Source organism: Meleagris gallopavo, chromosome 10 (assembly GCF_000146605.3).
Source record: "Meleagris gallopavo isolate NT-WF06-2002-E0010 breed Aviagen turkey brand Nicholas breeding stock chromosome 10, Turkey_5.1, whole genome shotgun sequence".
Lineage (NCBI taxonomy): Eukaryota > Metazoa > Chordata > Aves > Galliformes > Phasianidae > Meleagris > Meleagris gallopavo.
In genome coordinates, this window is record NC_015020.2 from 28,090,194 (window position 1) to 28,117,804 (window position 27,611).

General features: G+C 36.9%; 1 protein-coding gene across 1 annotated transcript in view; it reads left to right on the plus strand.

Moving 5' to 3' along the window:
* The window catches only part of LOC104912512 (GPI-anchor transamidase-like), a 73,372-nt gene that overhangs the window by 43,965 nt on the left and 1,796 nt on the right, over positions 1-27,611 (plus strand). The window contains exon 3 of the mRNA XM_010716333.1: positions 8,123-8,198. Within this exon, the coding sequence (XP_010714635.1) occupies positions 8,123-8,198 (76 nt within the window). The remainder of the gene's footprint in view (positions 1-8,122; positions 8,199-27,611) is intronic.

Below are 27,611 nucleotides of genomic sequence, written 5' to 3' on the forward strand. Positions count from 1 at the left end.
CTACAGCAGTTTGAAATGCTGTTAGAGATAGTAAACTCTCTTCTGACCAAGGGATATTGGCTGTAGGTTGCAGCTTGGAAGGTTCAGGTTTATCATTAGGAGAAAAGTTGTCCTCTTCGAAAAACATGTTATGTGGAGAGGTTGGTGAGGTTTTGAAGGCAACTGGTGAAGCTGTGACTGACCTAACCTAGTACTGGGAGGTCTAACTAAATGATCTGCAAAAGCCTCTTAGAAACAATATTTCTTTAGTTCCAGGTGACTATCTACGTTGAATTTGAGTAAAAAGGCATAGAAAAAAAGTGAAGTGGGAAGCTTCAACTACAGGGAGTATGGTAGAAGAAGGTCTGATGGCAATGTCTGACAGGAAACAGACATTGCCACTGTTACTTTGACAGATTCTTGTAGTGAACTAAATATTCTCATTAGAAATTATAGCTGGATGGTACATTACGTGACTCATGAACTGAAAAAACAAAAATACATTCTGTAGGTGTAGAAATATTGGGACTTAAAAACCCTGCACATTTTAGAAAGTGCTTGTCGAAAAGCATAACAATTTAGACAAATGCAGATACGTTCTCTTTAATTTAAACATGCTGAAAGGAACAGTGAAATGAAACAAAATATGAATTTAACTGTAGTGGCTGCTAAATAATGGAACTGCTGTGTTGGTATGCTACCATGTTAATTGTTTGTTTTAAAAATATCTTCCCACTGATTTTTCTGATGTTTCATGTGCTGGCAGGTGTTGTTAGAGCCTCAGTTACTATGCATAGCAAAAACACACTTGGAACAAAATTGAACTTTTGCTCAGCTAGGTCAGAGATAGTCTTTTCTGGCTGGTTTGGATCATCAGTAAAAGCTCCTCTGATATTGCTAGACTTGTCTGTATGATGTGGCCCGAGTCTGGGAAAATTCATGGAGTCGCTGTTCTCTTTTCTCCCCTACAAACTCTGCATATTGTGGAGATGAAAAGTAAAGCAAGGGGAAGCTTCTTTTTGCTGTGGACTCAGATGGTGATTTTCAATGATAAAGGAGAGACTTAGCCGGTCTTTTATCTCCATTTTTTTTATTAGAATTTTGTGCTTCAGCAGCATCATCGTGTTGAAGTTTAAATTAATTCAAGACAGATTTTCTAATTTACCTAAAATGTGGGATATTTGAGATAACAGAATAAGCCCTCCAGGTCATGTGTTTTCCAGTAGCAGCAAAGACAGTTCTGCTTAGTTAAGTTAATATTCTTTCAAATTCCTTTCCTGTGTCTTGCCTAAGTGTAAAAATAGGACCAGGAAGAACAGTGTGTCCCTTCAGTGTCTTAACATATTTTAACAAAAGTCATTGGCCAGAAAAGAGAAGAGGAAGTATTGGTCAACCTGTGTATTTGGCTGAAACGCAATACAGATTTCCATCACCTCTTTTTAGGTTCTTGGGATGGTTAAGTATATGTAGCTTGACAGAAGTTAATCACTTGAGATTCTTCAGATGAGAAATTATATCTGGATCACAGAAAGGCAGAGGAACCATTTGTTACAATCTAGTTTTATACAGTTTATGAAGCAACAGATTAAAGCTGAAATGTGTCTGGCAGACTCTGGAAATGCTAACAGACCTTTTATGATAGCATCCAACAGAAATCAGCAAGTGCTCAGAGACTCCACGATTAAAGCTATGCAACTAGTTTGGGTCAAAATTATTGATGCTTACTTGAAAGAAATGAACAGATTGCAGAAAGTATTTGCATTTCCAAACAATAAGGTGCTTTGTTTCTTCGTTCTACATAAATGAGGCCAAGTAAAGGTCAAGTTAAGTAAGTTTACTGCAAGATATTTTTTCTTTTCAATAAAAGTCAGCAATATTGCTTCCTTCTCCAGATAATAAATCCAATTGTGTCTAATGTTGATTTAATTTTTCATTGCATCAGAGATCATTTTTTTATTTCTTTTTTTTTTTTCATGGTATATTGTTCATTTTTCTTTTTAAGCCTGAGTAGGCTATCTGCTGGATTAGTTTCTGCAGACATCGTGAAGTGCAGGTTACTGCATTTATCTACCCAAGGATCTTGGTGTGCTTGGCTGTAATTGTGAGATAGTTCCATATTTCCACTACAGACATATCTCCTTCCCTTCATCTTTAAATATACAATAACTCATCTGTTGACTTTTAGACTTCACAATAGTGAACTGCAAAAGGTGCACATCAGCATTCTTCTAGACAGTCAAGCAAAGTCACACTAGGTAAGCTGCCAGCTCTCTGGCTAACCAGAGCTCAGTACAGTGGAAGTGAGTGAAGTTGTTCCCATTATTATGCATATTAGATTCTTACAGGGGGACATTCATACATTTCTGAGCAAAGGTGGTGGCAGCAAATGTGTGTTGGTGAACATTCTGCTAAATACTCAAAAGGCTTATTTAATAGGAGAAATTGATACCATAAAGGAGACATCATGAAGAAATTCCTTGGGATGATGATTACTTTTGAGCATTTGTTTCTCTTTCATGTGATTGTCAGCATGGTGGACATGCCTCTAGGTAAATCTTGCACGCCCTTAAAAAGAGAAAAGAATGTATTTGCACATTTTTTGAGGAAAAGCAAAATTAACAGTGTTCTTTTCTGGCATTTTCCATGTATTTTAGTGCTTCTGTTGGTTAAATGTACCTTATTCTTAAATACACATGAAGTTAGGACTTAGCAAGTAGATCAAGTACCTGGCATTGATCCAAGGTCTAATTCTTAATCTTCTGTAGTATGGCTATGGTAGATGAATTTCTTAATGGCCAATTTTAAAAACTATTCACTCAAACCTGACACAGACCATTTCAGTCTCTCTTTAATAGGAAACCTTATAACTTTTTCTGATGTGGCGCATAAAGCTTTGGTGTTCTGTTTTCTTTTTTACTGCCAGATGCAAGCACGTTCATGTATTTGCAGTCAATAAAGCTATGAGTGCTATACATGGACTTAGATTAGGAATTTCAGCCTTTTAGCTTGGGATATCTAATTTAGGCTGCTGCTGTGTTATTTGCATCCTTTGGTAACCTGTTGACTGTCTGATCAGTTGCAGCATTTCTGCTTTCAAGCCGCTTTTAGAAATGGGACAACCTGTGGCAATACTTTCATTCACAGTTTTCTGAAGTTATCTGGTAAACAAACGAGGCTGCGGTTCGTGAGCTGTGCAAGGCTCTTCTTCCTTAATGTATTTTTGTCTCTGCCTCTTCTCTTTACCCTGACTTAACGCTCTGACTTCTTGTGTAATTTCTGAGAGGAGTGGTTATATGTTAGGACTTACCTTTCAAAATCAGTAGCTTCAAAGAGGTGCGATATTACTTGTGCATGGGTCGTATATGTGAAAGAATGTGCTTTTTTCAAACCAGCATATCTAGAGACTGTATAGGCCTTAGCCCTACTACCTCATGTAATTAATGAATGTTTACACTGACTAGTGAGCCAGGCTTTATGGCTGTGTTCTGCAGGTTGTCCTGATTATCTTTTCTCTTTCCTGAGGTGTCCTAACAGTACATTTCTGCCGTGAGCAAACCAGGTAGTGATCACATGCTGCTCTTTTTTCTTGTATTTTTACAATACTTGCATGAGATAAAATATGTCTATGCCCTAAAGCCATTGCAGCTATTCTGTGTAGCAGACCATAGCACTTGTGGCAAAATATGCCACTTCTTGATTGTAAGGATTTGTACTTCAGCACTCATTGGGTCTCTCAGGAATTTTCCCATAAAAAAGAACATGTAAATATAAATAACAAATAAGATTTTTCACTTAATATCTTGACACATTTTACTGGATTTAGATTCACTTTCCACAGTTTCTGTTTTATGCTTACTTTCCTCCATCTGAGAACACTCACAGCAGCAATATAAAAATAACTTCCAAATTGAATTTTTCGGGATCCTCCTCTTTTGCTGTCTCTTGCTGCTTCCCACATCTCTTCTGATTTTCTGTTTCTAGTCTTCTCTATGAAAATCAAGATCTCCTTATGCTTTGCTTACCACCTGTCAGGCGTGAGGCAGTATATGCTGATAGGCTGCTGTGTTAGCTTGCTTTGCCACTGTTGGCAGCACTCTGCTGTCATGCTCAATTGAGACAGAAAGGAGCATTTCTCACTGGAAAATTAATTCATGAAAGATGGCTTTTGTTTTTGTAGTCAAATTGTTTTGAAAGACACCAGGCATACAAAGAAATATGTATTACAGCAAGTTAGCTCATAATGTTATAAAGGTTTAAGTGTCAAATATCAATGAAGTAAAAAGTGAGGCCAAATAATTTTGTGAATTTACAGCCTCAAATGACCTCGTGATTTGAGCACAAATTCCATCCACTGAGGTGACTTTCTGTATTTTTTTCCGTGACATAACTGTTTTTTAACAAAAATGAATGCAATCCCAGGCATCTGGAAATTCTGTAAGCAAAACAAGCAACTTTCTTGTGTCTGTCTGCAAGAGAAAAGCAAGGTCAGAAATATGGCAATGGATATGATCTTTTTCTTGACCTGTTCTTCTTCTTCCACCCTACAAAACACAGGAGGAAATAGAACGTCCTCTGTGTTGACCTTTTTCTCCTTTCTAGTTATGGCCTTTCTGTCCTTTATGCCTTTTAGAAGAGGATTGTCTTTTACAGGTAATTCTTCCAGCCTATGAGGCCCAGCTACAGTGGGGCTCGTGTAGGATTCAGTTGCAGTTTTGCAGTAGGTTTTCCCGTAATTCTTTATACTGACTGTCCTAATTGTTACTGTTTTTCTTTGATTGCAAAGCTGACCACCCTAACTAATGTAATTCTCTTGATGAAGTATGACACTGTTCTGTGCTTATAAATTAGACAGACGTATGTACTGTATTGCAGTTCTATGGCGTATATTTGTCAGCATGGTGTCTGATGCAAGTTTTTCTCACTACAACTAGTACTGTCCAACGTTTGCACATGGCTCAGGCTATACTGGGTGCCTAACGTAACCAGTTCTGGATGCAACTGTTGCTTTGGGGAAGGGAGGTACATGGTGTTGCTTGATCTTATTGATGATGAGCTGTGTCTGTTCTATATTAAAAAGACTATTTAAAATGTAGGAAATGTGTCTACTTTCAGGGAGTTTTAGGCTCTGATAGCTGTATTTGTCTTATACATACTTATAGGCAAAAAAAAAAAAAATTATATTCAGTGAGAGGTTGGTGTTTTTGATTGGCTCAGTGATCTGCATATCCTCTTCACAGCTGATTTTTCTTAGAGTGAGCTGAGCATTTGGTGGTAGGAGGTGGTGGTCTGTTCATCCTCTTGACAAAATGCCCTGCTGTAACTTTAGATGATAGCACTGCAACATCATAATAATGAATACCATGCTACTGTTGTCAAATCTACAAACGCCACTTACTGTGAGTTATTCTTGCACCTTAGCCCGTAACCTCAAATGCCCAAAGTTTATTGATACAGTGCTTTATCATACCTGCTAGCTCAAGTTAATGACTTGCTCCAAGTAAAGGACATTCTTTGGCAATATTTCATACAGCTTTTTTGTCACTTTTTTGAGCTTCTATGCGTTAATGTATGCAGTTTAATATTAAAGATTGAGATACATGCTCATCCAGTTGAGGAGGCAGGGGAGAAGAATCAAAGCTCTTTTGTTGTCTTGACAGCTAGTAAATCACTGAGTACAGAAAAACTTTGGAGAGAACAGTTCCAAATTCTTCTGAATTACCTCTGTATGTGTGTGTAATTAATGTACATATTTATACATGTGTGCATATATAATAATTTGTCTATCTAAATCTAGTAATTAGTATAAAATATACAATGTAGTGTAGTTCAATTGGCTTGATGTATTTTTTTTCCCTGAAAATAGATTAGAAAAAACTAAAAAATCTTTCTTGAACTTGAAATTCTCCTGTCAGCCTTATTTCAATGTAAATCTAACTTTACTTTAAAATATGCATATAAACATATATGTTTATACTGTTCTTTCTTCTCTCCCTGTTTTTTCAGTAAAGATTCCTAAGGCTCAAAATTATTTTGATGATTTTTCTCTTTTTAATCCATTGACATTTAAAGAAAGGTCTTTTTCTGCAGTTGATGAGGAGGTTGTTTGACTATGCAAAGGGTGCTGACTCTGTCTAGACAGAAAACATTGCCAAATGTTCAAAGTCCTTGATAGAACAGACAAGGTTTTTTTTATTTCCTGCTAACATTCAGTTTAGAGTAATTTTAGCTGTTCCTTGCAGCTTCAAATCTTCAATTTTGGGATTTGAGATGCAGTTTTTCCCCCAACTTTTGCATTGTCCTTTTAAAGACTGCAGAAATTAAGTATTCAATGTATTAATGAGTATTCTGTGTGCAATGTTTTAATATGCAGAACTGTGGCTAAGAAGTGCATTTATGTGACTGGTATCCATAAATCAGGGTAATGTATCAATTGACGGGCTCAAATTCACGTCAGATGTAGATAACTACATAGACAGTGGTATGTCTCATGTTGGACTAAAAAAGGAATTTATTTCTTACCATGTATCATGGTACATGGATCATGTATGCAGTTCTTATGTATTTTTTTTAATTGGGAGGAAAGAAAAAAAAAAACAACATGCTTTCTAGAAAGAATTAATGCCACGACCAGTCAGCTGAACCAGCAGAGAACTTGAAACTGTTTTAAAACAACTCAAAACAGATGTGGCTACTTCGTGAGGAAAACAGTTGGATACAAGTTCTCCTGCGAAAAGAAAGAATTGGAATATCGTTTCAGAATTGGTGATAGTTTTTACTGGTATTTCAACAGAAAACAATGAAATAAATAATTAGCTTGTTCGATGTTGACCTCCTTGGGGCACCAGTCGTTACTACTGAAGTTTGGAAAGTGGCAGTTTGTGACTACAAATTCATCATTGCCATTAACAGTCCCTTGTAAAAAACCTTGTAAGTAAATCAGCTGTTTCAGTAGACCAAATTCAGTAGTTAACAGCTTGCTTATTTAATTTTCTTTCATTCACCCTCTTACGTGAAACTTAAAAGCACTCCAAACCACAACAAAAATTCAGAAGTTGAAAAGGGAAGAGACGTGCATTTATGGTTTTCTCTTTTATCATTGCAGAGACAGTCTGTAGTTTCTGTGTCGTGCCTGGCAGCCAGTCTGCAGGTAAAATAACCCTGCAAGCCCACGTATCAGTTTTGAATTAAATGAGTATAAGTTAGTAATCTGAGCTTGCAAAATAGCATCATGGCCCTTGTTTTTGTCTGAAAATAATTCCAATTTAATTTTGTAGAAAGGGCTTTGTTTTGTAGAGATCATTTTTCCTTCATTTCTTCTCATATTGCTGAAATTTCTACGCTTAGAGCTCTTTTAAAGGTTTTAAATAAAACCTTGAATGATATTTTAAAAATGTAGCAAATGCTGTGGGTTTAAGTTAAAGAAAGCACTATGATTGGAGAGTTTAAAACATATTTTTGTACTCGTTTACTGTCGTTTAAATATTCTTTTGAGAACATGCGTATGGATCCTGCATTTTCATTTGTAGCTGTGGTTTGTTTGAAACTTAGAGATATATGATGCATTTTGGTCCTGAAGTTGATGTTCTTTGACTTGTTTGAAATAGAGAATACACGTTACTCCGCTCTCTAATGCAGAAACACTGTGTTGTTTAAATCATCAGCTGGATATTGATATGCACTTGCAGGGAAAGGAGAAAGAGTAAATAAACCCTCTTGCCTTTTGAGGTGGTCATATTTGAGTTATGTTGGCAGTGATTCAGTGAAGAATCTTGTGTTATTAACAGTCCCGAATCTGCTTTGTGAACTCATAAGGCTTCTTGCTTGTGGGATTTTTGATCCAGTTTTCACCAATGCTTTGTTCATTTGATAGTAAACTGAGAGATTTTCCTGGATTTCTTCCACTAAATTGGCAATTTATCTGCTTTTGTAGGGAAAAAGTCCATAATTATATTAACATTCATTTATAATAAACTTATTATTTTACTCAGCTATGTAAGAATATCCTTTTGCTTCATTGTAAGCAAAACTATATCACTTCTAGAATTTTGGTATCTGGGATATACCTGAAACTCTTAAATTTCAGTAATTTTGTTTAGCAAACATTTTTTTGACTTTGATAAATGTTAACTTCATTTCTTCCCAGGCTGCCAGAGGATGTGTTGGCAACAGAACCACTTAAATATGCTGATCAACTTCCTGTGGCTCAGATAATACACCAGGTAAGCCTTTCTATTTTGAGGAATTTCTTTGAGAATAAACAACACCTGTAATATTCTAACTGCTTTTCTAGGTCATGCAAAATCAATGAGCTCGTGCTAGAAGTATGTAAAAGCAACACACTTTTGTTCAGATGACAACCATTAAATTATAAAAGGCTTATTCAGAACATGGCAATGAAATGATAACTTGCTGTGTGACACAGTTGTCACTTCAGAGGTTACTGTTAAAATTGTTGTACGTACTGATGTTAAAGAAAAAAATCCACAAATTTTGTCTAATTTGCATATTTTCCCAAATCATATTCCTGCTTCCCCAAAAAGGAGACAAATTATAGATCACTGTTGTGGAATTATGAAGCATTGAGAGGGGAAAATAATGTCCCCTTCTGAATGAGGTGCTTGCAGTATTTCTGCTTCCAACTGCAGCAGTGTCATCATACTTTCGGCTTTGCACAGGCCTTTGTTTGCTTTTTGTTTTTCACAACAGAAAACAGAGATTGAGATTTTGCCTAGATTGTGCCTACTGTGTCCTTACTTCAAATCAATGCTTTTCCATTGATTCAGATATTCTAATGAGGGAGTTGGGGCTGGAATTGAAAAGCAGGCTACGTTTATAATTATAGCATGTCTAATTTTAGTTAACTTATGGCAAGAAGGAGGAAGAGACCTTTCTTTTGCAGAAGATTCTATAATCCCTTCTTGCTCTTTTCTCAAAGTTCAAGGTCTGACACACGGTCCATCCTACTGATAGATGAGATGCTCAGCCTTTATTCGTATGTCTTCTGAAGCCTGATTGCTGGCTGTTAGCCACAGTGGGCTCTGCCTACTTTGTGGAAAGACTAATGACTGAGTAACATCCATAGAACTTGTGATGTACTGTAAAAACTGAATATTGAGACTTTGCATTTCTGTTCTTGGTGATGTTTGAAAGAAAGCAAAAAGACCTATTCAATTGCAGTCATTTGGAATTTTCTCTTAGAATTTTATTTTTGAACTCTGTAGATGCTAGTCCTGCTTCAGGGACAGACAGTTTTGATTTCCCTAATTTAGGAATTAATAGGCCAGATTACTGCTTTTCTAATAGTATCTCAACAGTGTGGAATTTTCCAAGTAATCAGGTATACAATGAAAGATAGACCTGAAAGCTGGGGAACATTATGACAGTTCCCCATAGGAGAAAAAAACAGTACAGTCCACCAACTCTTTTGAGACAACAAAAACTTCCTGCCGGAAACTGGGAGATGGTATTGATCAGGATAGTAATAAGCCAGATCAGCAATGTTAAATAAAGCTGTGATGTCATCCTGAGCTGGCTTTGAACACATGAGAATCATCAGGAAGAAATATCCAAACGTTGAAGTTGCTAATAATTATTATTGTAGATCTTTCCAAATACCTTTGTCAGTTGGTGTTTATGAGCAGTTGTGTTGCATGCTGCAGGCAATTGCTGGTTTTACCTTGAAGGAAACACAAGCTCTATTTTAAAACTTTAAAATGTACAGGTCTTTTCTTCAAGATGTAAGCACAAGGGATTTAAAAACTTTTGGCTGAAATCTGCACCTCTGGGAGGAATATCTGATGTGTTCAGAACATGGAAGATTGGAAATCAGGACCAGTTTGTATGTCAGGAACTCCCTGGTGTTGTCAGGGCTTCAAATGACCCAACAGCCCGCAAATGTCACATTTAAAATTCTGCCTTCATGCCTGACTCTCAGCATAAATGAATTAAACAGCAGAGCAAGCAGCCAGTCAATATGTTCTTAACAGTGAGAGTGAGCAATGAAACAGTTTGGGGGTTGTTTGGAATCAGTAAATAGAAACTCACAGAATATCTCACCTAGAGAAAAATCTCAAATAGGAAACAGAATTAACCTTTTAAGATGGTTGACCAGATGAAATGTCATAGTAATATTTTTACAACATTAGGTGGGTAATAACCAAGGAAGGGTTCATTTAGCTACTGTGTATTATACTGCAATAATAAAATATTACACTGTGGAAAGGCAAAAATGTGCTTTTATATATTCTTGTCTGCTATAACAAATTTACCAGTAATGTAGGTCCAATCCACACAAAGCAGCAAGTCAGTCCTAACATAACTAGAAATGTCTTTGATGTAAAGAAACATAATAAAATGACCATTGTTATCGTGTCAGGAATCAGGCATCATGTCCCGGTTTTATTTGTTATTGCTGCTCTTTTTGAGCCTCTTAGCTGTAGTCAGCTAAGCATATCACCAGTGTGCGAGTGAATTAGCATTTCTAAGTTTATAATGTATTGCTTCTGAGGGACCTCTGATAATTGGAACATAAGGCAAGGACCATGTTCAGTTTATAAGAACAAATATTTCTGTTTTAGTTTGAAAGTAAAAGGATAGCATGAGTAAAAACGGTGAATGCTGTTTGTGGTGTTAATCTTTATCTGAAGTTAATCACTGTGTTAATTCTGGGCCTTTTTTTCTTGTTAACCTGTCTATGTCTTACCACTAGCTAGGAATAGCAGTGAAGATTGCAAATGATTCTGTTGTAATATACAGATGTATCAGGATTTGTATTATGGCATAAATACATGTTAAAGCTTCCCGAAGAGAGAGAGTTATCCAAAATTCATGTAATGCCAACATGCATTTTATTTATGTAGCAGCCAACACGGCCACTAATTTTATCTAAATTCCACTGTTAACGTATGCTCTTGAACATTAGTAAGACCCTACACAGTTTCCTTGGGAATTTACACATGATTTCTAACATACTCTTCAGTACTTAATGTCTGGTATTTTAAAAAATACTGTACTAGCCAAGAGAAATTACTTTTGTGATTTCTGATCTGTCAATTCCACAAGAAAAAATTAGACATTAAATCCTAAAATACTTAACGAAAGGAAAACAAGAATCTGATTTGGAGTTTGATCTTAAACTTTATGTTACTAGTAATTATTACTGTAAGCAGCATAAAAACAAAAGAATGAAAACCCCACAAAATTCTCAATTCCAATTCTCAGACAAATGTTAATGTCTAATGTAGTTAGACCACAGTCAGTTAAAAAGACAATTGTGAAGAAAAGAAATTAAACAGTAGAATGAAAACAAATAGTAACATTTAAGCCACTTTTAGACTTGTACCAAAATTAGACATTTGTAAACAAAATAAATAGTTTTCTCTATTTTGGAAGGAAAATTTAAAAAGCAGAAAGATGTGTATTTAACTGAAGTTGAAAAAATATATATATATACCAGGTGAGGAATATAGTCATTAATATATACTTCAAAAATGGGAAAAGTTAAGCTTCCAGAGGAGTACCCACCTAGGGTAGCCTTTTAAAATGAGATTCTTTATGTGCAGTAATGTGTGTGCAGTGCAGCTGCATGGGATGAGTTTATGAAAAGTAAGGCCAAAAGCAGGAGAAAAAAAGAGAGCAATTCATTGTGCGTTTGACTTTAGTGAAAACGGGTCTATTGAAAGAATAAGCAAAACTGCATTTGAGAAGATTGTTTTTATATATCATTAAGGATGTTCATTGCTGAGCTTCCAATTCAGCATGGTATTTTAATAAAAGTACTTAACTTCAGTGACAGTGCTCATGCTACAAATGTCTCTATGCAGTAATACATTTTGCCTACCTGAGATTTAGGATATTGAAGAGATTTAAATTGTTACAGGTGTCTTACTGGTGGAAGAATGTTTTATTGATGAAAGGCGTATTTCAGTGGATAAATGCCAGATTTTTCTGATGTTATAATTGAAAACAAAATGAAACAGCAAATTCAGAATAGAATCAGCTTGTATACATATTTATTATAGTCCATGGTAAAATATTAAGCAGATAAATTAATATGCTGTTAAAACAGGATGGTATTTAAGGAAACCAACTTCTTACTCTTGGCAGGGATTAAAAATTGACCTGGCTTACAGTTCCAGATTTATGTATAATAAAGGGTTCCTGGACGTTTTCTCATGTGGGGAAATGCATGAGAAAATGTTGTGCAGATTTCCCAATGAAATTAGATCAAATTTCCTTTAGGTGGCACATGTTTAAGTTTGTTTTGTAACATTTTTAACCAATGCATTACTGTTGCCTCTCTCTGTAGAAGCTTCAGTGGAAAATGCCTTTTGTGTAATCTCAGAGATAACTGTAAGAGCATGCTAACCCTGATGTGTTGATTGTAGAATGATGGAATTGTAGGTATTGGAAAGGACCTCTAGAGATCCTTGAGTCCAATGCCCCTACTAAAGTAGGTTCCCTTCAGCAGGTTGCACAGGTGGGTGTCCAGGTGGATCTTGATTATCTCCAAAGAAGGAGACTCCATAACCTCTCTGTGCATCCTGTGCTTTTTTATTAAACATCCCAGTTGAGCAAAACATATGAGCACCCTTTGGAACTGTACCATTAGCTTCGCTCAGTTTAGACTCAGAAGGCATTAGGAACTTGCCCCATCAAGTCCAGCTTGGGGATATTAACTGGGGTCCACAATGAGGGAAATGAGATAAGAAATTCAAGAGAAAAGATGGGAAAGGAATATTCGGAGTTACAGACAGGCTGATGGCCATCAGAGATGAGTGCACTTCTGTACTGAGTCTTCCAAGAAGGTTTAAGTTTCCGTAGTTTCTGGGATTCTGTAAACAGTTTGCTAAAAAATCCCTTTGGCTTGGAATTTAGTGTTTATTCATTCTTGGGACTTCGTTCTCTTATAGTAGAGCAATGTAAGTTTATTGCATTCATCAGTGTTACTACTGTTTCATGCTGGTTTAACTGGGAGAGATTTTCTGTAGCAACATTTGGCAGAAATTGTTGAAACAATATTAGGAGAATAGAAAGCAACGTATAAGTTTTTGAAGTATTTTTGATTGCCTATAACACAACAATTTTAGCTCTCTATCAAATATATTCACAAATATATTCACAAACATGAATTTAAGTTGTTGTCACTGTCTTTGAGAAATTAACCCATTACATGCTGATACATTGTCATTAAAGCATAACTTTAATGTTCTGGGGTCACACTGATCCCTTCACCTACCCCATTGCTGCCCTTCAGCAGTTGTTACGTTTCAAGGAGAGGCCTTGCACTCAGCCTGGGTCTGTCCTGCTGGTGGAGTCTTGGTTCCTGTTTGTGCTTTATGGAGACTATGAGAGACGTACAAAACTGTAGTCAAGCATGCAAAGTGCTGATTAGAACAATGGTAGCACAAGTTTTTGATGTGGACAGTAATTTTGTTTTATGGATAATAACTTATTTTAAAAATTTTAAGTACTTTGATAATTGATAATTGCTTTTTATGGCCTCTTTACACACTAGGGGGTTCAAAAGCACCTTGTGATACTTAGATACGTCAGTCTGGATGTGTAAAGTTTTAGACTCTACTATTTATATGTTCTTTAAAAATCTATCCCTGTAGATATGTTTAAAAATGACTTCAAAGCGTAGCTTGCTTTTATAAAAGCCTGGTCACTGTATCCAGCTGGATGCTGTCAGAGGTGAAATGTGACTTTCATCAGAAGGTCCTTTTTTGTTGTTGTTTCGTTGTTTTTTTTTTTACATCTCTTAGGACAGTCACAGGACTTCTCAGGAAAGCTTTTCTTTCTGAGAACTGATTTTTGGGGAAGATGATGATTAAAAAATGAAATTTTTCATATTATAGATTCAAAATCCAATTTCATTTTAATGAAATATGGGGTTAGCCAACATAGGGAGACTTCGGGTCCATTTCATTAGGTAGGCAAAAGCCTTGCATCGTATTGCCTTACTCTGGGACACCTGCTGGCTTAGGTTTTACTTCTGTAGTTTGGAGCAGCACCAGCAGCATGTTTAGTATGGTGCTGTGCTCTTATCACTGCTGCTTCCTATGGCCTTTTTGGAGTGCGCCAAGAGCAGCAACGTGTTCTGATGTTCATGTCTCTCTGTGGTGGACTAGAGGTGAAAAAAGATGTTTCTGATGCATGTCAGGAAAGTCTGTGGATGTCTTCTTCCTCACCAGCTGACCTCAGCTCCCTTCAGGGCTCAGCTGTTCTGACTTCATTCATGCACAGAACTGGGTCCAGCTGTATTGCACATCTTTTGCTGAACCAGCCCTTCATCTCTGGCTCTTGGAGTGTCTTGAAGTTAGAAGATAGTGTGTCTTAATATGATTTATTTTGCAGTAGTTTTCTTTCTCATCTATGTTAAATAAGTTTGTGAATTCTGTAACCTACTGGTAGTTTGCCTGCATTTTACAGTTCTCATGGATGTGGTCTGAAGTGGAATCATAACTGGATGTTATCTAGTAAATAAGAACTTGCTCTTTCCCCCCAAATGAGATATATAATATGGATTAAATTTTTCTCAATGTTGCAATTGTTTAAATTTGTCTTGGCTTCATTTAATGCTACTTTGGATAAAACTCTCTACTCAGAAGGAGCAAAACAAACCTGTCAGAAGCTGTTACTGCACATTTTTGCCAGCCACCAAAGCAGGGCACAAAGGCCTTTCTGTCAGCACTGTGCAGTGTGGGACATGTAGGTGCATGGACATTTACTCCCCAGTGCTTCTTCTAATGTTAAAGCTGTTTAAAAAACTTAGGGTAGCAGAGTTGTGCTGTGTGTGAGCAATGCAGTGTATGTAATGTGTACCATTAAATCTAGAGTGTGAGTAATTATTTTAATAGTATTATTTTCTATTAATAATTTACAAAAAAAAACCAAAATAACTAAGAATGGCATAGTCCCTTGTTTCTCTGGCTCATCCCAAGAAATCACGAAACACATTCTTGACTTGGTTATAACTGTTACAGATCTTTAGTGGCAAAGCATTAAACCAGCAACATTTTCAGGCAGTTCTTCATCTAGAATTACTGCAGCACCAGTGATGATGCTCAGTATCCTCAGTGTAAGCCATTAGTACACACAAGCAGGGTCGATACTCTTTTTACCCTCAGTCAGAAGTCTCATAAGCGATGTCATAGTACTCCTGAAACAGAGCATATTTCTAAGTGTAGCATAAAGTATTCTTGGGGAAAAAAAAAAAAAAAATTAGAAATATTATGTGCTGCTGTTTTTCTCATCTGCTCTTCCTGATCACAGGATACAATGATACGGAGTTAGCATAAATCAGTGATGATCTGCTTTTACAGGCAAGGCTCGACTACCTCTGTTTTGTTATGTTTTTCACCTGAACATGATGGGAAACATTCTAGAAACTGAGACACAGTATTAAGCTGTCTCTTTTCTTCTCTCTTCGCATTAAAGGAGTGCTGCAGGTGATCACTCTCTGCTATCCAGAATCATTATTTGTCTGTTTCTCAACCACAGTCTTGAAGTTTTGCTTCTTTATCTCTTAATTAAGTTGAAGTATTAGGTGGAATCTCTCAGGCTTCGAGACATGATAAAGATAACTATTGTGGAATTATTTTTCCTTCAGATGCTGCTTTCCAAATCTTAAAAATTTAGCAGTAGTTACGAGGAACTTCATTGCCATAAGGATTGACTACCAAAATATTCATGCATGGGGGAATTCTTCTTTTGTCTGCACACAACAGTGCTTGTTAGAGCCAGAGAGAAAGCGTTAGTTTTTTTGTTGCTGACCGAGCATTACAGGGGAACTGAATGCAGTATTAAATTCTTCCAATTATAGCTGAATACAATGGATTGAATGAGTAAATGCACTGAAAGGTAGCTTGTGTGAGGCACCTAACAGTCAGTTGTGAAGTTCTTGCTTTTAACTGTTTCCTGGTAGAAATACAGCACTGAAAGTTTTCTGTATGCCAGGGAGGGGTGGCTTTGCCATGTCCTGTCCCAGCTGCTCAGAGGCACTGGAGATTGAGGACGGTTGTTTTTTTTCTTGCTGTAAGTATTGCAAGATATGCTTCAGCCTGGCTTGACTACAGAATTTCTGAGGCCATGTAAAATAGGTGGCATAAGCCAAAACTGGTAAAGCATATATATATTCCTTGAAAATGTTTGTCTATATTTCTCATGAGTAGGTGAGAGAGAAACTAATTGTTACTCTGGAAAGTAGATATGGGAATAAATTAGAGACTTTTGTGCATATTATGGGAGTGCTCAGTTTGCGCTTGAGAATACTGATAATATGAGGTATTATGTGTGAATGTGGTGTCATTCATTTAATGTACTGGGCTTATGAGATATCACTTTCATACGACCAGCATGCAGAACTGTCAGATGTACTATTAAAAATATATGAAAAGATACCCAGGCACTCAAGTAGCTATAATTGTTAGAGGTGCCAAGTTGGAGCTGCAGCTTCTTTAAGACATAATTTCTGAAATAATTTACTTCTAAAGCATTACCTAAGATTTAAAATGAAGAATGAGGTTCAGAAAGTGACTGTAACATGTCAGGCTTCAGAGAGTGCTGCGTATCTTCGTAGTTTATTCATCTGAACTACAGGTGACTGCATCTGGAGGGTCATTAGTAGCTGTATGACCATAAATTCTAAGAATTGATACATTTTCCTATTTCTTGCCTGATTCAGACAGAAAATATGTAATTATTTTTCTGTATGTGTTTCATGATCCTGTATGCACAAACCTTTTCAATACATTATATCAATCTTTATACATTTTATCTTGGCTTTTGTCTTGATCATGCCATGATCGCCTTTTATTGCACTTCACAGCCTGCCCACAGCCATGACTTTAAGACAGTGGTTATTGTTTGTACTGTGCTGTAAATATTCTTAGAGCTTTACAGAAAGAGACAGGTTCAAAATTGCTTACAGTTTAAAGTAAACTTCATATAGCATGTTGGCAACAAACAAAATTAAGTTAACAGTGAGAGATTTTATTTGTAGACTAGAGCCATAAAGGACTGTTATGTTAATCTGTCCTGACTTTCTGCACAAAGTGCATCAATGCTTTGTTTGTATTCTCCCCTTGTTGTGGCTATATTAAGGTCAGGAAGAATGACAAAAAGAGTGAGTAGAGTTGTTAGATGTTTAATCAAAATACTTTAAGTATAGGGGGAGTATAAATTAGGAGGACAGTAACTACATCTTAGTACATGTTTGTGGCTTGTGATTATTGTGAGGTATGCATGATATTGCAGCTGTTATGGAAGGAGCAATGTGTGTGTGTGTGCCAGGGGTCTCAGTTGTTAACATGTGAATTGTTGAGCTACAGATAAATATCAATACTGATCTTGCTCTGCTTTGGGCAGCTGATATTAGAACTGCTGCTGCTGTTGACAGTGTAGGGAAGTTATTTTTAAGTGAATTCTGTGATTTGAGGCTCTTTACCCACCTTTGTGCTTGTAATAAGCTTGGGTGACATCAGAGCTTTCTTAGAAAAATTCTCTCCAGTCACTTTCACTCACAGCGTTATAGTCCTCTGATAAGCTCGTAATTTACATTTTTCACCATTCATTGCTTCCATGTGATTTTTTTTTTCTTTTCTTTTTGATAATACACTGATCTCCATTCATTGTCACTGGTCATTGATAAGCCCAGATCCTTAGATGTTCAGAGTCTTTTTGGGTTTATCTGCACTAGGTTCCATTTATTTGGTATTCCTTCAAATATTGGGAAAGTGGATACTATTTAGGTCGCTGTGGAGCGTTGTCTCCAGTGGGGATAACTGAATAGGTTTTCAGTGCAGAATGGTATGCAAATAATATACTTCTGACTCACATGGGAATAGACTAAATATATGCACAGGCTTTCTGTGACCTTAATAGATTTGTAGGCATCATAACACACCATGTGCTGCTGCAGTATAGCATCTGATGTACAAAGATATGAACTGTGGTGGAGGGTAAAGAAAATTGTGAGATAACTCTGTAAATTTAGTATGTGATCCACACACCTTATTGTATCTGGAAGTGCATGCCAGCAATATAATAGATTTACTTTGTAACATAAGCAGTAAGCATAATAATAATCAGTGCTAATAAAACAAAGTTCTTATGTTTAGAACACACTAATTTGTTACGCTGACAAAGCTTCATCATGTGTGATAAGATGAAACTGAAAAATGTAGGAAAATGATAAGTAAGATATTCCATTAGGTTGGGTTTTTTTTTTTTTTTTTACTTACATTTATGATGTTCACAAGGAAAAATAACTTCTATAAATCTTTCTTCGTTTTAGTTTATTTTTTATTCCTGGTTCTAGAGCAGCTCAGGAAAAAGATGCTTCTTTAAGAAAGCTTTCTTTTAGTGAAGCTTTCTGTGCAAGAGAATTCATTCTTCCTAAAACTTCATTTCACTTAAATTAACTTGTATTTCCACTGAGGATGGCTTATATTAAGCACAAAGGGAGGCTTAGCAGTTTAGACTTCCATCAAATAAACTGCATAACTAAAAAGAGAAGATGCCAAGCCTCATACTCTTGTACTTGAAAGTATTGTGTTCTCGCTTGTGGGAACTTGAGATTAGTAAAATTATAAAGGCTTTGCATTAAAAACAGGGAGATAGAATTAATTTTTGCTTAAGCAGGGAAGTGTCAAAAGCCTATTATGGTAATTTTTCAATTTTGTCTTAACTGTTCACTCGTTTTAAAATAGTTGTACAATTGAGTAGAGACATAATTGATGTGTTGTGGTTTCTTTTTTATTTCTTGTCCTTGGGCCATCATAAAAACATAGCTGAGGTGCACTTAGAGGCTTGGGAGAAGTAGGTGTGCTAATTAAGTAGTTGACAGTTTTCATATCGTAGTGAGAAAATTTGCCTAATGGATTGAAATAGTTTTATTTATAAGAGTGGTTCCCCTATTCTAAATTACGTCCAAGTACAAAATATTGATACTAGATGAAGACAGCTAAGCCACAAAAAAATTAAGTGTGAACATATAATTCCTAGCACTAGAATTCTGGGGTTGTAGAAACTGCCATGCTCACTACCATCATGGTCAGCAATAAAGAACGGTATGAAAAAATGTTACTTTAATAACTTGATTCATTGCCTTTTAATATAAGGATTGATTCTATTAAAGATGCTGAAAATATCAAAGAATGCAGAGCTATTGCACTTATTTTGTTAATCATTATGGAATTTAATGATCAACCTTGTCTGTATCATAACACCTAATGGTACAGCTAATGGTATTGATTGTGTTGAAAAGAGTGTTTTGTAGCTGAGAATGTGCTCTATTGAATTGTGTTATTGCACTCTTTGCATCAGTTGTAGTTTCCATGGAAATAAATAGGAGGCAGTACTTCCAGAGCAGCCTTTGTAGATGAGGCCCTACGCAATTCCTCTTCACTCTGCAGCCCGGGCAAGCCAAAAGGTGGAGGAGGGGACCTTGTTAGATCCACAGGCAAAGGGCAAAGTATTTGCTAAAATGATTGCTTACTCTTGATGGCATTGGATATAAAAATATTGTTATTGTGTTTTTGGTGGAGGCATGTGCAATTTGAGCCGAAGACTCCATTCTATGCTTTGTTTTACCTGTCACTAAAAACGTGCAGGATCAGAACATTTCTATAGGAAACAGATTACTGAAGTTACAGTAGGTTGTCCAGGATGCAAAATTTAATTTCAGCTTTCTGGTGTCAGTTCAGTGCTCTGTAATGCTTCAGTCTCTCATATAAACTTGTATGTTTTTTTTTAGTCATTACTTCTTTACTGTTTACACATGGAGATTTCTCTGCTAGACAGTGTTTATTTCAGCGAATAGTAAAATTAACAGTAACAGTTTTCCATTTTTTTTCATTCTATCTCTGTATTTCTTTTGAGCATATGCAGAATAAGAAGAAAGTAGCTGTTAGAATAAGCTCACATTGGTAAGGACAGAATATGAATGCTATCAATTTTAGCTTGACATATTTTGTAGAGCTGCCTGTGATGGTAGATACTTTGCTGAACATTTTTCCTCAGGTGATGGCACTGTTAGCTCCAAATATATTCACACATTTATCCCACTTAACCATGTAAGCTCAGTGAGGTGTTGTTGGTGATATTTTGTGTTAAGTTAATTATAGTTTGTTTACCCCTCAGTAGCGTGCTGTGAAGAGCATGGCAGTGTAGCTCACAAGCTCTTGACAGGACTGATGAATGGCTGGAGATAGAGATATTGGCAGGCTGCTCTCTGGTGCTGTGTCTGGAATTGTTTTCCTAAATAATTCAGAGAGTTGAAATTTGATGAAATCATTTCCATTTTAAGAATGGGTGGAAGGGGTAAATGAATGAAGACTCCAGGAATGGGAGAGCTCTGATTATATTGTTGAGCAGATAGGAGAGCATCCTGTCTCATTGTTCTCTTGGAAATCCTTTGTGTGTGTGTGTGTGTGTGTGTAGTTCAGCTTTGTGCAGGCAGACACTTCTGTCATGCTTTACTGCCCTTAGACGCTCTGCTCCCAGCACTCTTTCCCCACATGTTGACTGTGGTCTCTTGTGACTAAGAGTTCCTGGAGAAACCCAGCTCCAGCAGAGGGACACTTTGAGCTAGAGAGGGATCTCGTGTTTTTAGGAGGATTGCATGGGAAGAATTCTAAAAGTGCATCTACAAAGAGCTGTCAGACCATTAGTACTTACCTGGGACTGAGTGACAGCATGGCACCAGTAGGGCAGTGACCAGTGGTTAATTTAGGTGGGAGGAAGCTAAAGGGGAAATGGTTTGCTGATAGATACGAAGATCTGTAGTTTCATCTTTTTTAAGGACTTACCTTTCAGAACAGTGCTGGTATTGCACATACTGCGTGTGTTTATCTGTGGGGGTACATGCTCAGCTATACTCGCTCATTCATTCTTCCAGAAGGATGGACTGTTGAGCCCCAGGTAGCATCTGACTGATGAACTGGTATCATGCAAATGATATGGGGGAACAGGAACACTGAATATTTATGACACCATAAATCTGCCATTCTTTCTTAATGGCAGCTGCCAACAAAAACTCTTTACAGGAATGAATCTGCTCTCAGGGTCTCTTTGTTCTTTGACACATCAGGTGTAACATAAATGGCTTTCTGGTGTAGGTCTAATTATTTGCAACCACTAGGTTAAGTTCCTGTATTGCTTCCATGTTTTATGATTTGTTTTCAAGGTTGTATAGCAGCTAGAACAGCCAAAAGTTTTGAGTTGATATTTCAGAATAGTTCTTACTCCTTTTCTTTTTTTTCTTTTCTTTCTGCTCACAGGGAGAGTATATGCAACATAAAGTTGGGTGAGAATACTTGTCTGGCACATGAGTGCAAAAGCACTGCAGACAACAATTGCTTTTAAAAGCAGGGTGGTGACGGGGAACAGATCTATCAGCAGCTGTGGTACCCTGATTTCTCACTGAAAATGAAAACGTGTGACAGTAGAAACACATCTATGTTTGATCTTGCTGATATAAATGTGTGGGCTGTGTTTGCCTCAGTCCTTCTTTCCCATCCATTTTTTTCTCATGCCTATCTCTTAACTATAATGCAGTTTTGAGTTGTGCAAGCCACAGCTAGAAAAACCTGCACAGGTATAATGTCACACAGAGCTCAGGGCAAAGGAGAACTTTCAAAAATTATAGTTGTAGAGATCCCAGAGACATTTAAAAAATGAGCAGTGAAAAGTACGCTAATAGAGAATATTGATTTGGATTCCGGTTTCTTTAAATGTAGCTGTTAAGATGTTTGATTAGATTTTGGACTCAGTATGACATATTGAGTATAAGATCCAATGTTGTCTAACATCTGTTGTTAATATTGCCTGCCACCTGGAAATGAATGAAGAGTTACTTGTGGGATATCCAAGAAAAAAAAAAAAAGCGTGGTTAGAACCGACACTGCTACTTTGAAAGGAGTAGTTCAGTAATTTGTGAACATCATGGTTTCTCCATATAAATGGATAAAACTTCATTTGAATGTGAGTGATCAAAATTCTGCTTCATAATGGAAGTTTTGAGGCATGCAATTAATTTTATGAGATTAAAAAAAAAAAAAAACTGCTTCAGAGTCCATTGATTTACAGGTACTTAGAAGGGCTCACCTTGAGGCAGTGACAGCATGGGAAATCCAGATGGAGCTCCCCAGCAGGAGGCAGGGGTGCCCGGTGTGCATCTCCCAAAGGGGGACAGGATGAGGCCTCTTCTCCGCAGAGCTGGGTTTTTGGTTCTGGTTCTGCTCCCACTGGCTTTGAGTTGCTGTAGCAACAACATCTGCCCTGTAGAAGACTTTGAGATAAAGCTTCCCTAGGGGAAAGTGGGCAGTGTATGCTGCTCCAAAAACAGAGTTGTGAGAGTGGGTTGGCACACTTTACACCTTTCTAGCATATATAAATACAAGGTAACTTTGCCCCATGAGCAGCCACTACAGACCCTTTTCACAACTTTTGTTCTTTTGCAACAGCCTTTTCTGTCTGCTTAACCCAACATTTGGGTTGCAGCAGGTGAGTCACTTTTACACCTGATTATTTTTGGAGGTCCTGGCCATGGAGCTGCAGACAAGTAGTACACAATCCCTAGTTTCTCACCTCCAATCAAGAAAGTTTATCACCATGTGCTGAATGTCATTAGTCTTGTTTTTGCTAATAATCTTCTTCTTGTTTAAATTAATTACAAACATTTTTGAGAAGGATGCTTCTTGAAGTAATGGTGGCCAACTTTTAATATCAAGTCTGTCTAATTACTCTGCTTATCTTCTATTTTTGCATGTTTCAGTTGGCATGAAGCTCAGTGTTTGTAAATCTATTTCATACATCTGATGTGGATTTAAGTGCTCTTTTATGAAAATTATGATCATAACTTCCTAGAAGTATATGAATGAATATAAATTTAAATATTTAAGGCCTACTAAGCAAATTATAGGTGTGATTTAATATATATATATATTTATTTATATATATTTATATTTATATATACATAGTTTTTCTTCATCTCCATCCTTCAGTGTATGTATGCTTCTAAGTATCATAATGACACTTGTAACTGAGCAGGTAAGAGCTCAGCCCTCTTACTTCAGCAGAGTTAAGAGTTCTGCAGTGCTAGTCTGCCAGAGATAGATGTGAATTGTTACTGCTGCCAGTGCAGAGCTGTGTTTGTTGGCTTTGGTTGTATCAAATCACACATCTTGGTTTGAAGGACTCTTTCGCACAATCCCTGTTTGCCAGGCATCCTTCTTATGAGCACTGGCCTGTCTGGAATTGAGCTGCACTGGGTCTCAGGTGCTGGGAAGGCTGCCTTTGATTAGAAGAAGTATATTATGTATTGTGTCAGAGGTTGGAAGATTAATGAATAACTGTTAAACCACTGAAAGCACTTTAAAGTGCTATATAATGCTGAGAGATAACACTGAAAGTAGAAAATAGTAAGTGAGCAGCCATTTTTGAAGTAGAGGATCATTTCTAATAAGCCCTACAGATTACATATTTTAGAAGGAAATGAAAAACTAAAGCTATTATAACAGTATTTGTTTTATGGTCACTGTTTCAAAGTACATGTTTAAAATGCAGATGTTGGTAATGACATGTTAATTTACTTTAGTTGCTGTTTTTGTTTTCCTCATGTTGTCCATGAATTTTTATTGATGAATGAACTTTCTTCACCATTTTATTAACACTGGAGATATCAGTAATCATGGCACTGTGGTTAATAAATACAAACCAGGAGATTAGACAAAAGGCTTTAAATTATTTTGCAGATTAACAGGAACTGCTTGTGTTGGAGTTCTCTTATGGCTTTAATCTTGCTGTGGGCACAAAAGAGGATTAAACTATTACTAGATGGCTGGAATTATTTGGTTTTCCCCACCCCACTGTGGGGACCACAGATCAAAACGGTAACCAATAAATTAGAAGTGCATACTTACACAAGAAGCTCTGAGGATATGTTTTGTGCTGTGATTTAATTGTGATGCATGTACATTTGTTCTGAAATTAAACTTTGTCATGTGTTTTCCTACAAGAATTACAATGATTATGTGGTCTGAAATTTTAAATTGCAAGTAAACCTGAATTTGTATAGAGTGTCTCTGAGAAATACATAATGGGCTTCTGACATGGTGTGCTGCGTGATAGAATTTGGCTCCTTCATATCTTTTGGCCTGAGATCAGTTTTTTTCCTGGGTTGAGAAGCAGGTGAACTGTTTCGGCCCTAGGTCTGAGGTCAGCCTTGGATTTCAAAGACCTCCTTTTTTTCCAGATTTCGGTAATGGTCTTTAACACAGACCACAACATAAAATGAAGTATCTTGATTTTAGTATCGTAATGTGAAAGAAATAGAAATATTCATTCAAATGAGGAATGACTTTTAAATCTGCACCCTAAAATACATAGCGTTTACCCCAATGACCTGATAATGATGTAGGACACTGCACTGGCAAGCAGCACAAGTGATTTACTTCCTGCTTCTGCCTGCTGACCTCCGAGACTGGCAGAGGTGGAGAAATCTACAGAGAGATACACACAGAGCTTCCCCTAGTAGCTGCTGCTCCTGCCAGAAAGCTCCGGGATCCAAGGTGGTGTTTTGTATCACCTGTGCTACAATAAATAGAGCCAAACTGGGCTTAGGACACAGTGAAACTCCAGTTTCTCTCTTGAGCCCCATACAGAACAAGCTGTTGACATAGACAGAAGCGTTGGCCTGTCCTTTTCTTGTCTGGGAATGACTACATTCCTAGCTGTAATACTGCTGTGTTTATACCGTGTGCATTGCTTTATCTACTACTGCCATCCAAATGCGAGTTCTGAGTTTAACTTTTCTATGCCAGAATTTTTACTTGGGACACTGATATACGAAGTTGAGTTCTGCTGGAAGTGGACTGTAGTGTTAAATCATAATGGTATTTATCAAAGTGTTTTCCATGTGATGTTTTAAATCTTATTTCTGTTCTGATCTAACATTATAAATTTAAACCATTCTTAATTTAATTACTACTTCAGCTTTAATACTTTTTATTTCTTAAATAAAACTAATTTTAATTGCAATAACAAGTACTGTATGTTTTACAAAACACTTTCAATGAAAATCTTGGATACTTTCCATTATGATCCCTGAAGACCCATCCAGTTTGAAAATACACTGTTTTATCCTCTCCTTAATTACAGTACTTGGAGCAACTTTCTGTTAACTGTTAAGTTCTCAGAATAATGAGTCTACCAGAACTAAAGAGAGTGCAGCAGAAAACTGTTCACAGGAGGAAGCTTGCTGTTGCTTAGCTACCTATCTTCTTAATTTGGAATCTCCAGCAATTCAGTAACGTCTGGCCCTTAAGCTGCTGAATGTATTTGTTCGTGATGCATTGTGCCATTTCTGTGTGCATTTCACCTGTGTGTTACAGCTATTATTGTGGGGAGGAAGGGGGCGTTTATGATGGGGTTGTATTGTAGCAGAAATCACAAAAACTAAATATAAGCAGTCCTTAGTAAAGTTCTTATCTGGGTACTGTTACACTGAAATTCAGAATAATCTGAGTCAATGCTGCTCGAGAGAAGTCTCAAATAAGAGAAAGTTATGCAGAAATTTGAATAGTGAAACCTGCAGTCTTCTAGTAATACGCATTCTCACATCAATTTAGGCATAGTAAAGGTACACAATTAGTTGCAAATTAAAATACTGCAGCACTTAATATTTATTTGTCTGTTTAGCATTTTATTGTGAGTGAGAAAATGCCTGACTTTCAAAAATTGCCTTTCAGAGAAATTTGCTAGAATAAGATGCTGAATTAGGCCATGTTCATATGTTAAATATTGATTTATTATTGTAATTTAAGAATCTAGAAGAAACTTTGTATTCACTTATGCTTTCTAATTCATGCATAGCAACAGTTTATCTAGGGATTGCTTATGGCCGCAGTACTGGTATTCCTCCAGCTCTTGCAGGAATGCTTTAATGGTTTAGATATGAATCTGTGTAACCCCTTTTCAGGTATTCATAAGGTTTTGATGTCTGCATGATGCTAACGGAAAATACTGGCATATTTCAATATAATTTTGTGCTCAATTAACTTCACTATTGACTTACAGATGTACAACAGAGTTGCATTTCTTTGCCCTTTTATTGTGGTTAAGTATTTACATGCAGTTACCAGTCTTCACGTCTGTAAAAACTTTTTTGTTCAGATAATTTATTTTTAAGATGACCAAGCTCTTGTATAGCTTCAGCTGCTTTCTGGGGTACTTTCACGTTTTAAACAGTAACATATCCTTCATGATTTAGCACTGCATCACATGGCTTTAAGCTGATTATTTCTATGCCCTTGATGTCCCTGTGTAGAGACATGACTGCACTAGCCTTTGTTTCCTTGTGGAATTTCCTGGAGCAGCCTTCAGCACACGGTGTGACAGAATGTAAAACCATACCCATAGATCACCTTATAAATATTTATTCATATAAATTCTTTAAAGAAATTAAATTACGTGATCTATACAAAATAGGAGAGAGAGGCTTTTAGTGTCACTGACTGCAAATTGAAGTCATTTGTCTAGAAGGGTCAGGTGCCACTTTGTGGTAAGGAATTTGTCTGAGATCCAAGAAAGAGAAGATTGATAGTACAAAGAGATTGATGAAACGGGCACTGCAATATGCATATGAAGTTATGGGTTAATTAGGAGGATTTAAACAAGAAAGTTCCTCTGTGTGGAGAAGTGTCGTGTGCTGTTACCTGCAGAAGTGAGGTGTGCTGGCAGCCTGTTTGAACATTCAGAGTTGATTTCCTGAGATCTCTGTGTGGAGATGTGTGGCTGTGAATAGCAGTGAGGTGGCAGAGTAACAGTAATGCATCTGCTGCAGCTGATGAGTGCTTCTTAGGAAACAGTATGTGTTGTCTTTGCTTATAACTTTAGCTTTGCTGTTACAAATGGAAATTATAATGCCTGTTGTGATTCCGGTTTCAGAGGAAATGAAATCTTGAATATTTCTCGGTATCAGCTCCTTGAGGTGCCTGAGGAGACAAGGCCACTTGCTAAGCACTTAAGCAAAAATCTTAACATTATATCTATGGAGCTTAGCAGATGGAAGCTGAGCAATCCACAAACGTTGTTTTCTTCTTGGTAGAAGAGATGTTTTGAAAGAACAGATGCTGCAAAATGCTCCTTATTGCCTTCAAGTTCACCAGCCACCTGGTATGTTTACTGGAGAACGACATGGCAAGCTTCTGTAAGCAAATTCGTGCAGAAATTGAAGCAGTACCACCTCTTTTAAGTTATTCACGTTGCTGGCAGAGGATTTTAAATCTCACTTAAAGGTGGTGAAACCAAAATACGCTGTGTGCCCCTTGTGCCTCTTTCTGTTTAAGGACAGAGTAGTGCAAACCTTTCAGCAAGGCAGAGTAAAATAACTCACCACTCACTTCAGTATTTATTATTGTAGATCATCTCTGTCTGCATAGAAGAAGTGTAAAGCATAGTTGCTGAGGGCAAGAGTTGACATAGGCATGACAGGCTGAATTATACCTCTAAATACCATAATTCTGATAGTTTTGTCACGATACTCTTGACTAAAATTTTGCATTCATATGGATTCACCTTAGCCTTGGAGAGACAGATCTTGGGGCAGGCAGCAGCTCTTATCTTCT